We start from the raw sequence: 15,553 nt of genomic DNA on the forward strand, positions 1-15,553 counted from the left end.
CCCTTGAGCCCACACTCCCAGCCGGAGCCCTCATCACCACCTCCCCACACCCCAACCCCCTGCCCCAGCCCGCACTTCTCATCTCTGGCCGCACCCCAGAGCCCGCACCCCCAGCTGGAGCCCTGACCCCCTCCCGCACCCTTATCCCCAATTTTGTGAGCATTCAAGGCCCGCCATTCAATTTCCACACCCCGATGTGGCCCACGGACCAAATCGTTTGCCCACCCCTGTGTGATGGTGATGGGGGCCAGAGAAGTACAGAGCGAATGAGCCGCGGGGCACCTGCAGCAGACCATTTGCCTAATCGATGGCAGGAAAGAGTGTGTATTACTCACTGGTTCCAGCTACATACGAAGCAAAGAAACAGCTGCAGGGGGCAGCCCCCGCCGTCTTAGTGCATCTGCACACAGCACGTGCCTTGCAGCTGCGGTTTCACCCAGGCACAGCACCACCAAGTGCAGGGTACCACAGAACCAGCCCTGCCGTCTCTGCGATGGTTCCCGAGCGCAAACTCCTGGGCCAGAATATTGATGGCAAGTGAACCTACCAGAGGCAGGCACGCAAGAGCCACTTCAGAATGCACACGAACGGTCATGGGGGTGTTTTTGCAACACGTACCCAGCTTCAGCGGCGTCTCTTTTCTTGCCGGGGCTTGGCCTCAAACAGGAAGGGAAGGAGGAGGGGAGTGTAGCGGGGTGATTACTCCGCTCCTGCCCTGAAGGGCTTAAAACAGCCCTGGGAGAGGGCTGGGGCAGGGGAAAGGCTGGGGGGCTGATGGGGAAAGCAGCCCTGGCTGCAGCAGTGCAGTCTGGGCCTAGCTGGCCCTTATAAGAGGGCGTGGGGCCAGAAGGAAACAGACACTCTCTCTCTAGCCTCTTGAGAGAGAAGGACCCGGCTGGGAAGCTGAGGAGGGTAGCTAGGGTGGAGCAGGGCTGGGAAAGGGTAGAGGGAGCTGGGGAGCTCCAGCCTAGCAAAGCCCCAGGCTGCAGGCCGAGTTAAGGGCCCACAAAGGGGCAGCCCAGAGACAGGCAGAGGCAGCTGGTCCAACCCCCCTTGCTGGCGATGAGGGGTTTATAGGCTGCAGTCTGCCCAGGGAGCAGGGGCTAGATGGTGACTGGCAGTAGCCCCTGAGGTAAGGTGGGGATAGGATGGTTGGGGGCGGGGGGTTCCCCTGAGAGGGGAGACCCAGAGACACTGTGGTGTGTTGGGCAGAACTCCTGGGCAAAGGGCACCGGGGTCCAGACGGGACATGGGGGCCAGCAGCAGGCGAGACCTCAGCCAGCAGAGGGCGCTCCAGAGCTGGAAAAGAGCTAATTCCCTGGACAACCAGCAGGAGGCGCCGTGCCGGTGAGTCGTTGTCCCGCCACAGGGAGACCGCGAGAAGCTTTGCAATGTGACATTGCGCCAGATTTCGACTTCCCCCAGCGCTGCACTCGCTAAACCGCAGCTCAGCAGCTCCCCAGAAAGAGGAAGGAAGCAAGAGGCAGCGTGCGAGGACGCTGCGAATTCAAAGCTTGGGCCGTTGGAAGGGGACTAGAGATGGAGCCTTTTGCTAGGAGCCAGGTTCCTATTGAGCAACTAACCCTCCATGTGCGTGTGCTGTCAGAGTAACCAAACTCCGGGCTGCTGGGATGGAAATCAGACTGCTGCCCTCGCTGGGATGTGGGTATGAATCCATACTGCTCATCTTTATATTAACTCTGGAGACAGCCCCCCTCATAAGCAGACAGGCTGAGGGGGCAGATTCTGAACCTTAGAGAAAATCCAAGCTTCAACCAGTTACAAACCACTCGGGCAACTTGGCAGGAGCCCGATCCTCAGAACTGCACCTGAGTTGCATAAACTGGAGCAGCTCACAGCCACCCTCTCTGGTTTGTGGCGGTACAGCGTGGGAAGGCTTAAGATCCCTGCATGCAGCACCCCTGCTTGTTCCTTGAGCTCCTGCATCTACAAGGGAAAACCTGGCTGGATGAAATGGGAACTAACCAGAACACTCACCCTGCTCTCAAACCACAAGTGAATCTCTTCAGAAGCTCCGAAGAGCTTGGGTAATTTATTCCGTAATTTCCTGGCTGCCTTGGCACTTTCTGCTTCTGACACAGATCAGGCCTCCACAATACCATGAAAAGGGCAGATCTTGAGCAATCTCTGGCCAGAAGGCAGCACGGCCCAGTGGTGAGAGTCCTGGACTGAGAGGCAAGAGATAGGTTCTATTCTCTGCTGTGTGACCCCAGGGAGTCACTTTACCTCTCTGTGCTTGGCTTTCCCTAGCTGTAAAATAGAGATAGAGATAATGATCCCTCCCCATCTTAAATACTGTTACTATTGTAAATCTCACATGCAGCCTACTCTTGAGAGTCTGCCGGCCCAGTGTGACGGCCCCCAAAGCATCTGGGAGAAACATCTGCAATGAGGGGTGTTTATCCCAATCTCTGGCCTGTTTCAGGCTCCCTGGCCATTGTACCTTTGCTCTCAGCCGCAGCCGGTCAATGGTGTTCTCAGCCTCAGCGTACTTGGTCAGCAGTCTGTGGTAGTCCTCCTGGAAGGAGAAGGAGGAGAGCACACGTCAGGGTCACATAGGGGTGTTACTATCACTGAGTATTTATATAGCAACATAAATGTCTGGCTGCGGGAGGGTGGATGCTGAAGGAGCCGTTAGCCACCGGGTATGAAAGTGCCAGTGCATGTGTACAGACACACATACACTGCACATGTAAACGCTGCAGAAGCATCTGCATCCAGGGCTTCAGATAATAGGGACTTCAGAATTTAGTCTGCAAACCAAGAATCAAGACATCAGAAATTAGTTCCCCCACTGCACACATGCGCACACAATATTCTACCTGAATAAGTGACTCTGGTTTCCCTACTGTTAATTCTAATGCTGTCATTAACACCCCATGCAATGATCTGCCCCGTGGCAGTGCTGACTGGGATTCCAGAGGGATGAGCGTCCCCGGTCAGCATTGTCTCCTAGTCCAGAGGCGACACCATACAGGTGAAGGGCTCCAACATTTATTCCCTCTATGCTTCTTGCAGGAGTGAAAAGGGAGGGCCCTTTGATTTCAGTCCTGCATAGAGATCCCTGGTCTCTCTCCTAGTGAGGTTTCCCTGGTTTTGTGAGGTGGAAGTTACCTGCAGCTGCTTCACCAGCTCAGTGGCTTGCTGCGGGGACTTGAACTCCTCGGGCACCATGGTGGTGGAAGGGGTAGGGCATTTTTGCGGGGACCCCTCCGCGCTGCTCAGCAACACCTCCCGGACGATTTCCGCAGGAGACTTGAAGACCACGGGGCTCGCTGACCCCCTGGCCCTCATGGGCAGAGTCCTGCCCCGCGGAGGGCGGTAACTCTGATCGTCCTTTGGGAACTTCACCCGCGGCTCCACCTTGGACAAATCTGGCAGCGGGTAGTTGAGCTGGCCTCGCCCGTATCGCGAGGCTTCGGCTGCAGCCAGGGACGGCCTGGCGGGGCCTGACTTCGGCGAGCCAGACCGCTCTGCCTGCTTACTGGCGTTCCCCCGAGGGCTCAGAGACCTGGACTGCCTGCTGAACTTGGAAGGGAGTGCTGGGGAAAGGGCCTTCTTCAGCTTCCGAGCCCTGTCCTGCTGCTGGCTGCCAGCGTGCCGTAGGGAAGGGGGAGTCTCTGTTGCCTTGAGCCTTGAGCTCTCCGAAGGCTCGGCTGCAGGCACAGGGCGGCGGTGGGATGCCCTAGCTTGCGCAGCAGAGGTTGCCTTGGAGATGGTTCGGGGGGCGTCCTCCATGCTGTCAGTATAGAAGGATTCTGGGAAGGTCTCTGCGTCGATGCTTGGGGCATTCTCAAGGTCTTCCGCAGACAGGTGGTGCAGGAGGCTCCGGCGTCTGGAATTGGCCAGCGGGCTCAGCTCGGGGCTGTCCAGGTGCCCGCTTGAGGGCGACGAGCACTCCGTTTCTGCAGGGAACTCCAGGCTGTCTCCGAGTTGGCTCCGGCTTTCGAAGACATCAGCTCCGGTTCTCTGGCTTGGCTTGTGGGAGCGCTCCGGCAGGGTGCTGGAAGGGGGCGGGCTGACGTCAGAGTGTCCTGAAAGCTCCTCTCCGCCGTCTGTGGTGAAGCTGAAGGATTTGCCATAGTCCCTGTACAGAGCCTGGGCGTCCTGCAGAGCATCGGGGCTGGCGCTGTACTCTGAGCCGTACTGGCCCTCGAAAGAGAGCTCCGGGTAGCCCTCCCCTTCGCTCCCTGCCTCCCAGTCCCCCTCCTGTCTCTCCACGTCCCCTGAGCTGGCTCGGTCCTCATCCTCTTCAGTCATGTCTAGCTGCCTGTCTCTCTGTGGGTGCCAGTGGGCTCGGGAGGTTGGGTCCTCCTGTGTCCCATCATGCTCTAGCTCCTCGCCATCATCTGGAAAACAAACAATAGTGCTACTGTCACCAAGTGCTCTATGGTTTCTTTGTTCATTTGATTTCTCCCCATGAACCCAACCCCAAAACTGCTCAGGAGAGTTGGGTTCTATTCCTGGCCTGGGGAGGGACTTTGGGCAAGTCACGTCCCCGTCCTGTGCCTCAGTTTCCCCATGTGTAAATGGCAGTAATGATACTGACCTCCTTTGTTAAAAGTGCTCTGTAAGAACTAGGCAGTGGTATTATTATTCCTACAAACAAGGGTTTTTTTGTTTTGTTTTTTAATAATAATCCATGCCTTTTGCCCCCATATTCTCCTGCTGCAGCAAGTCCCACAGGTCATGTTACTTAGAGAAATAGCGATCACACATATGTAACTGTAATTCTTTCCAGTTCTGCCGTTTTGAAATCTATTGCCTTTTAACCCTTTCTGAGCACCCTCTGTTCCATTCCAAGATGGGAGCAGCCCAAGTGGCTTTCTCTGCACCATGCATACATTGCTAGACCTCCAGCATCTCTCTTTTTTCTATTCTCCAAGCCAAGCCACCTAGTCCTGGGATAAAATATTTAAGAGTGCCATAGCAACCCAGGTTCCAGCGACTTCCAGTGACGCGCCCAAGTGACTGTAGAAGATGACACTTTTGAACATTTTATCCTTAATTTTGTCAATCTGGAAAATCATATGGAGCTTCTCTTGCCCAACGGGTCCAATTCTCCTCTCAACTCCGTCAACTTCAGTGGAGTTTCTCCTATCCTGCTGGTGTGCATCAAAAGTATCAGGACGAACGTCTCTAATCATTTTTATTGTCTCTGCTTTGGGATGTTTCTATTTCTGTTACGGCTTTAAGGGGAGATGGCCAAACCTTGAACGCTATCCATCAGAGGAGGACGTACCTTCAGTATATATGTAACACTGAGACTATATTTAGGGGTCATCATCGTTAACCACATGAAGATATTTGCATATTATTCCTTGGCCCTCAATACAGGCTAAGGATACACTTACCCGGCAGTTGAGAGGGACGGCTGAGCTAGCAGAGATCGAGCTAGTCTGCTAAACAGAGCTGTAGCTGCATTGGTAGCGGGATGGGCTAGTCACCTGAGTACAATCCCCGCCTGGTACCCTCGGTGCGTAGTCTGGCCCTCCGCCTATGGCCCCCGCTCACCATACGTCCTGCAATCACTCTTCCCAACTGCAGCGCAGACATATCCTGGATATCTTCCTGACTTTTCCGGCCACCAGTGAGCAGATGCCTCCACTGAGATGTTGGCAAGGACAGCTCGATCTTTTACAACTAAATCCAAACTCACCACTGCATCTTACCGGCCTTAAGGGTTTCTTCCCAGACCCATTACTTTGCCCTGGACTGCAATGACTTTCACCCGCTCAACTGGCCCCCTCCCATTTGCGCTGCTCAAACACCTCCTCTTTTCAGCTCCTTCCAGAGTTTCTCACAAAAATCTTCCCGTCTCAGTTCACTGAAATGTTCATACCATCAGGAAATCTTGCTGCTTCCACTGTTCCCTTCCCATTCCAAGGTCTTAAATTCCTTAGCATTAGCCGGTTTTTCATTTTAACCATCTTACACATTAACCAGTCAATCTCAACACCCCTGGGAACAATCACCACCCCCAGGCAATGGAACGCAAGGTGCAGAGATTAAGGGTAATATTTTCTGAAATGCCCAAAGGATTTAGGTGCCGACGTCCCAATCTGGGCTCCTTAGTGATTAAGGGTATGTCTATCCAGCGAAGAAAACCCCTGCGGCTGGCCCGTGCCAGCCAACTTGGGCTCGGGCCGTAGACATCTGAATTTGGGCTGGAGCGCCAGCTTTGGGACCCTCCCACCTCTCAGGGTCCTAGATCCCAGACCCCAGCCCGAGCCCAGACGTCTACACAGCAGTGAAACAGCCCTGCAGCCTGAGCGCCACGAGCCTGAGTTGGCTGGAACAGGCCAGCCGTGGGTGTCTAGTTGCTGTGTAGACTTAGTCTTAGGCACTTGTGAAAATTTACCGTAGGTGACTTGCCCCAAGACACAGCAGCAATCTGGTGTCAAAGCTGAGAATAGAAATGAAGAGTCTCCTGGCTGGGGTTTCATACTTCTAGACTGTGTCCTGAGCAGCACTAGTCCTGCTGTTTGCTCCCCAAGGACAATCCAGATGTTAACATCTTTCTATACTGCACAACGGTCATTTATTCCAACTCTGGGCTTCCTAGCTAGGACCATGCTGGGACTTTGCCTCCTACTACACAGTCTAAAGGTTCCTTCCCAGAAAGCCGACTTCTACCAACACGTATGAGGAGAGATTAAAGAGGCTGGGACCTTTCAGCTTGGAAAAGAGGAGACTAAGGAGGGAATATGATAGACATATATAAAATCATGAGTGGTGTGGATAAAGTGAGTAAGGAAAAATTATTTACTTTTTCCCATAAGAACTAGGGGCCACCAAATGAAATTAATGGGCAGCAGGTTTAAAACAAATAAAAGAAAGTTCTTCTTCACGCAGCGCACAGTCAACTTGTGGAACTCCTTGCCTGAGGAGGTTGTGAAGGCTAGGACTATAACAGGGTTTAAAAGAGAACTAGATAAATTCATGGAGGTTAATTCCATTAATGGCTATTAGCCAGGATGGGTAAGGAATGGTGTCCCTGGCCCAGTGGGACTTGAACTTTTTTTTACTGGCAACCCCTTTCACATAGCAAACCTCTGAGTGCGACCCCCCTAATAAATTAAACGCCCTTTTAAATATATTTAACACCATTATAAATGCTGGAGGCAAGCAGGGTTTGGGGTGATGGTTGACAGCTCGTGACCCCCCCATGTAATGACCTTGCGACCCCCTGAGGGGTCCCGATCCCCAATTTGAGAACCCCTGCCCTAGCCTCTGTTTGTCAGAGGGCGGAGATGGATGGCAGGAGAGAGATCACTTGATCATTGCCTGTTAGGTTCACTCCCTCTGGGGCACCTGGCATTGGCCACTGTCGGTAGACAGGATCCTGGGCTGGATGGACCTTTGGTCTGACCCAGCATGGCCATTCTTATGTATGGACTGTAGGCCATAACTGTGGCCACACTGAGAGGTAGATGCAGGTACGTATTCCCTGCACAACACCTGATGCAGCTGGCACTCCCCTCTTGTGCATCAGACGTGTCAGGAGAAAATCTGCTGGAGTGAATTTCCTGAGAACTGCCCGTTCCCAACAGGAGGGCTTCTCTAGCCTGCAGCCATCGCACCTGCAGCACAGATCCTGCCAGGTCTCATAAGCTGATTAACATCAGACCAAGTCAGTGCTCAGGTGAGGGACCTCCCAGGAAAACATTAAGGTGTTGCAAGCATGGGCACTGGAATTTCAATAGGTAGCGTTCTCTTTGTCCCAGTGCTATAATGAGACTATTAGACGCAGGCCCTCATCCCTTGTGATCATGAAAAACCACATGCCAACTGCGATTTCAATTGGATACAGAATGGCTCCTCTCTTCCTGTACTAAACTGTTGTGATGCGCACATCCGAAGGGTTCAGTGTTCTACCCCAGAGGTAGCTGCATTTCAGTGGCAATACCTATACACTTAAGCTCACTGGGATTTGTGTTCTTCAAGGCAAGTGAGCTGCATTTCCCAGGTCCCGGCAGACTACTGGGGTCTGGAGAAAACACCCAATGCCCTGGCATCGCCGATTCCCCCCTGTGGCTGTCACTCTCTGCTCTGAGATCGGTGCTATCTCCGTAGTACGTGCAGGCTACTAGAGGAAGAGGACAGAAGAGAGAACTGACTCACCAGCGGATGGGCTCCTGGCATTGTCTCCTTGGACACTGCTCCACTCAAACTCCTGCAGTTCACTAAGGTCGAAGTTCCTGTCACTCTGTGCCAAGAGCCCCTGGGGGGAAGGTGGCCCCTTCGTAAGCCTGACGTTCCCCAGGAACTCCAGTTCAGTGGGCTCCTGGGCCGAGGATTCACCCCACTGGCCAGCGTGACCCACCAGTCCGTTCTCGTCCAGTCCAGCGACTCCATTCTCCTCCATGTACCCCTCAGATCCCTGCTCCACCTCCTCCTCCCAGCGCTGCCGCTGCCCAGAGCCATGGCCAAGGCCCGCCTCTCCCCAGTGGGCCCACGGCGCTGAGCTGGCCATGTCCTGCCGTCCCCGGCGAATGGCGTGAGGTGAGGCGGCAGGGTGAGACGCCTGGCTAAGGAGGCACCTGCCAGGGCAGAACGGGCTTCACGTGCATCATTTCATAGTGCAGACGCCGAGGAAGCTCCGGGGGCTGGGGGGCTTTGCTTCCTTGGGAAATGTAGGTCACATCGCAGCTCCATTCAGCGCTTCAGTATCCTGCCTGCAGCTAAGAGGAGACAGGCAGAGAGAGGGAGAGATGCTTAATGGCAGCCAGGAGAGAGACAGTGGGCTCTATTCAGACAGTCCCTCTCCCTGTGCGTCCCCCCGCCCCAGCACAGAGATGTCAGCTGCTGCCTGAAGCTTCCCCCACCAGCTCTCCCCCTCCCCAGCTCCAAGGGCAGCCAAGTCACCTCATGGATTGTACCCTCCCCTCCCCAGAAAGAGGCCTGACATCCAGGCTAGGCGCCACCTAGACGCCGTCGTGACATCGTGCTGCCCGGGCTGGGGCGTCGCGACACGGGCGCTGTCACGTCTCCACACGACGGCGTCACGTTGGGTAACGTCCCACGCGGAAGCTAGGAAGGCGAACCCTGCTGAGCCCGCCGGCCCCACGTGGCGCTCCCCTCTCGACGCTGGGCGAGCTGCCGGGAGTGGCAGACGCGCTCTGGGCGAGTGGCAAAGACCTGCTTAGTGGCACGTTCTGCCGGGCCACAGCCTGAACCCAGCACCATGTCCTACTCAACATCAGCAGGGCAGGCCAATGGTCTTCGCCTTCCCACACAGCTGTCCCCCTGCCCTTCCTTCCACGACACTGCCTCCCTGCCTCTTCCCAGCCCGGTCCCCGGATCACAGCCGCTCTCCGAGCAGGCAGAAGGGGGCGCTGTGTCATTCTACGCACACACCTCCCCATTCCCAAAGCCTCGCTCGTTGCGATGCCGGCTGGCATGGACAGCGTATTCAGCAGCTGCCTGCCCTCAAACGTAAGCCTCACCTGCGAGCAGCCTGGCCATACCAGCCCTTCGGCGAATGCAGCACCCCTTCACCTGGGCATGCAGACAAGACCTGCCGTGAAACCCAGCGGGCCCATCTGCAATCCAGGCCAGGCATCCAGGTGGGAGTGCCAGCCATGCTCAAAGTGGGCATTAGGACCCATCCTCCCCCATCCTGGAGCAGACGAGGTGGCTAAGGGTCTGCCAGGGAGGTCACACACAAACATGGCATTGCTCAGAGCGCCAGGGAGGCTTCCCAGCTGCAGCAGCTGCCGAGGCTGCAATTCTCCTACAGGGGAGTCTATTCAGGGCAAAGACCGGCTCCACCCCGCCCCCTCTTCAGTGCAGCTGGAGATACACTGACCCACTGTTAGGGGCCATTCCCTCGCGGCGAGGAAAGCAATCAATGGCTGGATGGGCGCTGGTAGGGCACATCAGGCAACATTGCAGGAGCAGTCACGGTGGGGGTGCCCAGGAGGTGCTGCAGGGAATGGTGAGGGGTGCTGGCTGTGGGGGAGCTCCCAGCCGTGCCGGTCCCCGTCTCAACACAGCATTGGAGAAATGCCAGTCCGGAAACACAAACCAGGAGGTAGCTCTGCGATGGGGTGATGTGCCGCAGCCCATCTCCTCCAGTGGCTGGCGTGAGGAAAAGGAAATTCTCACCCCCTAGGGGAGAGCTGCCCGGTGTGCACACTGGCTGGGCCTGGGGAGCGGAGACCTCGCCCAGGGGGGCCGAGAGCCCCTCTGCCCCCAGACTGCACTCAGCGGCAGAACTTCCTTGGCCTCTCTCCAGCCCCTCCCTGTAGACTCAGCCTCAGCCAGAGGCGACCGCAGGAGCCTGACCCACCACCCAAAGGAAGGGAGGTCAGTGCTGTTCAGGGCCATTAGGGCTTGGAGCCCGGAGCAGCAAGATCCTGGGGAGCAGCTGGACCTGGAGCTGCCCTGCGAGGGCTCCATTAGCAGCAGCCTCCCATTGTTCCTGGGGAAGCAGCTCCCAGTAGCCCGGGGATGCTCTCATGCAGCTGAGCTGCTGTTTACCCTCCCCCCCACACCAACCACCAGCCCTGCTCTCTCCCTTCCTGTGTCTCTTCGCTGCCGGGGCCTTCCCCAGCCACTTCACCCTCGCGCCGCACTCGGGTCTGCCCCATCAGGACACCCCTTCGAAAAAAGAAACACACCCTCTCCAGAGCTGCAAATTGCGGTGCTGCAAAGCGCCAGTGTGGTCAAAGCCCCAGCGCTGGGAGCTGGGAGCGGCTCCCAGCGCTGTCCGTTATTCCCCACAGGGAGGTGGAGTACGGACAGCGCTGGGAGAGCTCTCTCCCAGCGCTGGCGCTTTGACTACACTTAGCGCTTCAAAGCGCTGCCGCGGCAGCTCTTTGAAGTGCAAGTGTAGCCATAGCCAGAGACTCATCAACTCGTCTGCTGCAGGTCACTGAGCAGTAGGGTGACCAGATGTCCCAATATTTGGGGCTTTTTCTTATACAGGCATCTATTACCCCCCACCCCTTGTCCAGATTTTTCACACTTGCTGTCTGGTCACCCTCCTGAGCAGGCGGCAATGCCTTGATCTCAGCGGTGCTCCAGGACTGTCAGGAGAGAGGGGTAAAGAACCACAGGGAAAGGCGCTTTCTGCTAACACTGAACAGGGAGCTTTGCTGGGATGGCATCATCCCCAGAGTTACCCAACCATGCGGCTTCTGCCTAGAATCGTTCCCACCTGGCTTCCTGCTACAGAGTTAAAGAAGCAGGACACAGAGCCTCAGGCAACCGCGAATGAGCTGTGGAGAACTGATTACTCACATGGCGCTAACTCTCCTCCTTGTTTCAACCTGTGAAATCACATTAGAAGGCGGCTAAATACCCACCCCCCACCCTTTACTCATTTTCTCTCTAAGCAGGCCTGGCTGCTGCCACGGAAATGGTCCGAGGTCTCCAGTGGGACTGGAGGTGGCCCGTACATTCCTGAGTGGGAGGGAAGCACCCACAGCAGGTGATAACAGTACCTGGGTTTTCTGGGAGACTTCCTTCTGGCCTGGAGTTTTAAACCCAAATTTTCAAGAGCTGTCCCTGATTTTGGGTGCCCCAATTGAGGCAGACACCTGATGTTCAGAGGTGCTGAGCACCCGTGGGTCCCATTGACGCCAGTGGTGGGTGCTCGGCACCACTGAGAATCACGCCCAAGGTGCCTTGAATTGGGTACCCAGAACCGGCGGTCACTTTGGAAAACACAGGTCTTGCAGCACGTGTGCTGCACGCACAGAAGCAGGAGTCGAGAAAGATGCAGGATTCACGTCCAGGTGGCCCAGCTTTGCTTCCCTTACCGCTCTTTTTCCCTGGCGCAACTCCAGAAACCCACAGCCCTTTCAAAAGCAGCTGCAGGAGCCGGTTCTGAGCCGCTCGTATCATTACAACCTGCGTAACATTCCAAACAGGACTCCCTGCTACGATCAGACCCAATGGAAGAGAAAACATCTCTCGAGAGATAACTGGTGCTTAATTAGTATTTTGTTTTCTCTCAGGACATCGAACCACCGCCATCAACACAAACTCCCTACAAGCCACGCAGGCAGAGCGGCAACTCCCAACATACTCCTTACAACCCAGCCAAACGGTGTGAAACTCCCCAACACACGCCCTAGGCCCTGGGAAAGCGGGAATCCAGGCCGTTTTCATTTCGCAGTGACGCTGCCAAGACTCATTCATTCAGTTTTACTCATCAACCAGACAGCTTCTACTCTCACTGTTGCACCTAATTAGCACACCTCTGCCCCTGGAAAAACTCAAATTGGTTTCCTCAATCAAAGCGTTCCCCTCCATCGCGACAAACACACCCCGATTTGTTACTATAGGCTGGCCCCTGACCCGGGCTGCATGGTAGGTTACAGCAAGGCTGCTCGAGGACTCTGGGTGGAATGCTAGGTTATGGCTGATGTAGCTATGGGTGGGTGAGCACAAGGGGGCTAACTGATTTTACTTGCAATTAGCGATAATGATCGCTCGCTTTGGTGCTAAGATCACATTGGTAGCAATGGAGGGGCAGAGGGAGTGCCTTGTGGTACTGCAGGTTTGGACTGGGAATTAGCGACTGTATTAGCTGGATCGGTAAACTGGAGGATCCCTGCTGGATGACTGCTGGTTGCTTGGGCTACTGGTGGTGAACATCTTAGAGGAATCCTGCTAAGAGGAATGTCAGTTGCAAAGGACCCTGGGAGCACAGAAATGACCACAGCAGATCAGATGAATGGTCCATCTAGTCCAGTGTCCTGCCTGACAGGGGCCAGCTGCAGATGGTCAGAAAAGTGCCCAAAACAGGGGACAGTTATGGAGTGGGCTGCCTACAGCCGGATCACTGTGCCTGTATCAACGTGACCCTAGCAAGTGATCATAGCAGGAGAAAAGAGGCACAGGGCTTTTAATTCAGACAAGTGGTCACAGAACCCAGTTCTGCCAACCTTACTCATGCCAAGTCATGCTTTGCTCCAGGAGTAACCCCAATGATTTCAGTGAGGGGTTACTGGCCAACCATGGTATTACGGTGAGCAAGAGAGACAGAATCAGGCCTCAAAGCATTGTGGACGGTGTTTTTGGGTGGGAGGGGGAGGAGTAGGGAAATCCATCCAACTCGGACATCTGAACACCCCCATCGAGGAGCTAGTTGAGTCTTTGTGTACTTGGATCCGCTCCAAGCTGCTCAGCTTTCCACTGCGATTCGACCCCACGTCTCTACTGCTGGAAACAGCAGAACTGGAGCGACAAACCTGGGCAGGTGAGGAATCCGAACGCAAGCGCTTCTCAGCACCTCCAAGTAAATGACGCTCCAGCCTGGGGCAGGGCAGCCCAGAGGGAGCAAGAGGAACAAAACCTCCACTGCAAAGCTCAGACCAAGAAGCAACCTCCCCCTCCAAGTTCGACAAACCCCGCAACAGCCCAGTTACGCAAAACCTGTCACCTGCCACGATCAACCTGCTTCCTATGAACACTCTTCTCCGCTCCCCACATCCCTGAAGAGACAGAACTTAAAGCCACTTTTATGCAGCACCACGATGAGAATAACTTCAGTGACAGGGGCTGCTTGCTGCCTTCTGAACGGGTCTTAGAAAATCTGCTACCAGCAGAAGCCTCCTCATGTAATGTGTATTAGTGACCTGAGTTTCAAAAGGTGCCGTGAAAATCCAGTGCTCAGCACTTCTGAAAAATCAGCCCATAAATATCCTCCTCTTTGGTAGAGCTAGGCCGAAACCAACCCCGCTGGATCAAACACCCCCTGCAGACTTCCAGGCGGTCTCCAGCTCGGGTCAAACATCAGCCTTGGGAACAAACCTGGCGAGAGTATGGACCTGGATCCACACTCTGAGGTTCAGGTCCATCTGACTCACTTAGCCACAACCTAGGCAACAGCTATAAACAAAGCTGTGATCACCACAGCACTCAGACCCGGCCGCCTCTTGCTTAACACGAGTCCCCGCGCACTGCAGGAAATCCCCACTGAGGCAAAGCAGGGCACAGAAAGTCTCGCTGCTTTGGGGCAGGGGCGACATTAACGGTCGGGTTCAGGAGAGGCCGGCCGGCCGGGGGAGCAAGCCAGAGCGCACAGACGGGCAGTGGGGAACAAGGTGATGAGAGCACTCGAAATGCTCAGGCAGCCTGGCGTGCCCACCCCACACTGCATCCCGCTGCCCTTCTAGCCTCTCTAGCCTGCGTCAGCCCCCGTTTCCTTCTCAGCTCTGCTGCCTGGGACTGGGCTCTGAGCAAAGACCCCAGATATTCCAACCCTCCAGCTGACGAAGTGCCCGACATCCGGAGAGCACAGGGGCTGCCCCGTTGCCAGCAACCCTGGGGGAGCAGAAGCAGGGGGGATGGAAGGTTAGATACACTCACCTGCTGCTGCCTGCCTTCTCCGTTAGCCATTATAGGAGCCACTTTCCACACCCCCGAGCGCAGCCTGGCTCCCTGCTTGGGTCCCCAGAGCCGTGCAGCCCCACGGAGCTCAGATCACGTCTTTCTTAAAGTCTCTCTCAGGCGCCCCTGGCTCCTCTCCAGCCTGTGCTGTCAGACCGAGGAGCCTCTCCCCACGCGCTCCCTCCCCGCCCCCAATCTCGCTTTCGAAGGCAGAAGCAGGAAGCGTGCAGGCAGATTTCCTACAAGTTTTCATGTGCATGCGCGCAGACAAAACTTCTTAACCCTGTAGAGCCCTGCAGGCTGGCACAAGCCCCGTGTGTCCGCATGGTTCAGCCCGCCATCCTCAGATGCAGCTTTAAAACGGATCCACTATCTCTGGTGAATTGAGTGTTGGACTCTCACCCCTGGAGCCCGCTATCCACAGAGCAGGGGCAGCAGAGGAGGTGGTAGGGCAAGCTCCTTCCATGCTGCTCAGCCAATGTGCCACCTCTAGGGGCAGCATTCAGTGCCCGCTGTGCATTCAGTCCTTGGCATCTCTGGTGATACTGCACAAAGATGCCCAGCTGCATATCTCCAAAGAGAGGCACCTGGTGAGAAAACAGGGGAACCTACAATACGACAGGACTGGGAGATGTCTCGGAGGTGTGGAGTGGAGAAAGCGACCGATGCTAAGAAACCAGGGACCATCCCTCCTAACCAGGGTTTGGCAGATATGAGATTAGCTTGTGCAACGCAGTCACCTCTTTACGGGGAACTGAATGGTGAGCTACCAACTCGTGTCATTGAACGAATCGGAAAGTAACAGCCTTTGGTCGCTAATGACCTGCCTTTGGGGATGTTCACCGTGGGACATCCCTCCTTTGTAAAACGCTCATGCTGACTTGAGCTGGCTTTTAACATTTCACTCCTCCCCTGTTGCAGTTTCTGAGGTTCCTTTTGGTGTCATGGGTTCCTTCTGACATTATCTATGAAGCTGCATCTTGTTGGGGTCTGTTTCTACAGCCCCCCCCACACCACAGCATCTCAACTACCACACATGGATGTATCCTCACCATATCCCAGGGGAGGGAAGTATCTCCTCCCCATTTCACGGATGGGGAAGTGAGGAACCCAAGGTCACACAGAAAGCCTGTGGCAGAGGCAGGACTTGGCCCCAGATCTCCTGACTGCTAGTTCTTGTGTCTTG

General features: G+C 55.4%; 1 protein-coding gene across 3 annotated transcripts in view; it reads right to left on the reverse strand.

The window, feature by feature from the left end:
* AKNA (AT-hook transcription factor) overlaps positions 1-15,553 on the reverse strand; it is a 66,397-nt gene that overhangs the window by 35,948 nt on the left and 14,896 nt on the right. For 2 of the 3 annotated variants that reach the window (XM_039506632.1, XM_039506630.1), the window contains exons 2-4: positions 8,146-8,705; positions 3,136-4,370; positions 2,465-2,539 (exon numbers count right to left, since the gene is read on the reverse strand). In XM_039506632.1, coding sequence (XP_039362566.1) covers positions 2,465-2,539; positions 3,136-4,370; positions 8,146-8,497 — 1,662 coding nt within the window. In that variant the 5' untranslated portion in view covers positions 8,498-8,705. Of the gene's footprint in view, positions 1-2,464; positions 2,540-3,135; positions 4,371-8,145; positions 8,706-14,346; positions 14,516-15,553 lie in introns of those variants that run through there. The other variant, XM_039506631.1, reaches the window with a different exon arrangement.

The sequence above is a fragment of the Mauremys reevesii genome, linkage group 19, assembly GCF_016161935.1.
Source record: "Mauremys reevesii isolate NIE-2019 linkage group 19, ASM1616193v1, whole genome shotgun sequence".
NCBI lineage: Eukaryota > Metazoa > Chordata > Testudines > Geoemydidae > Mauremys > Mauremys reevesii.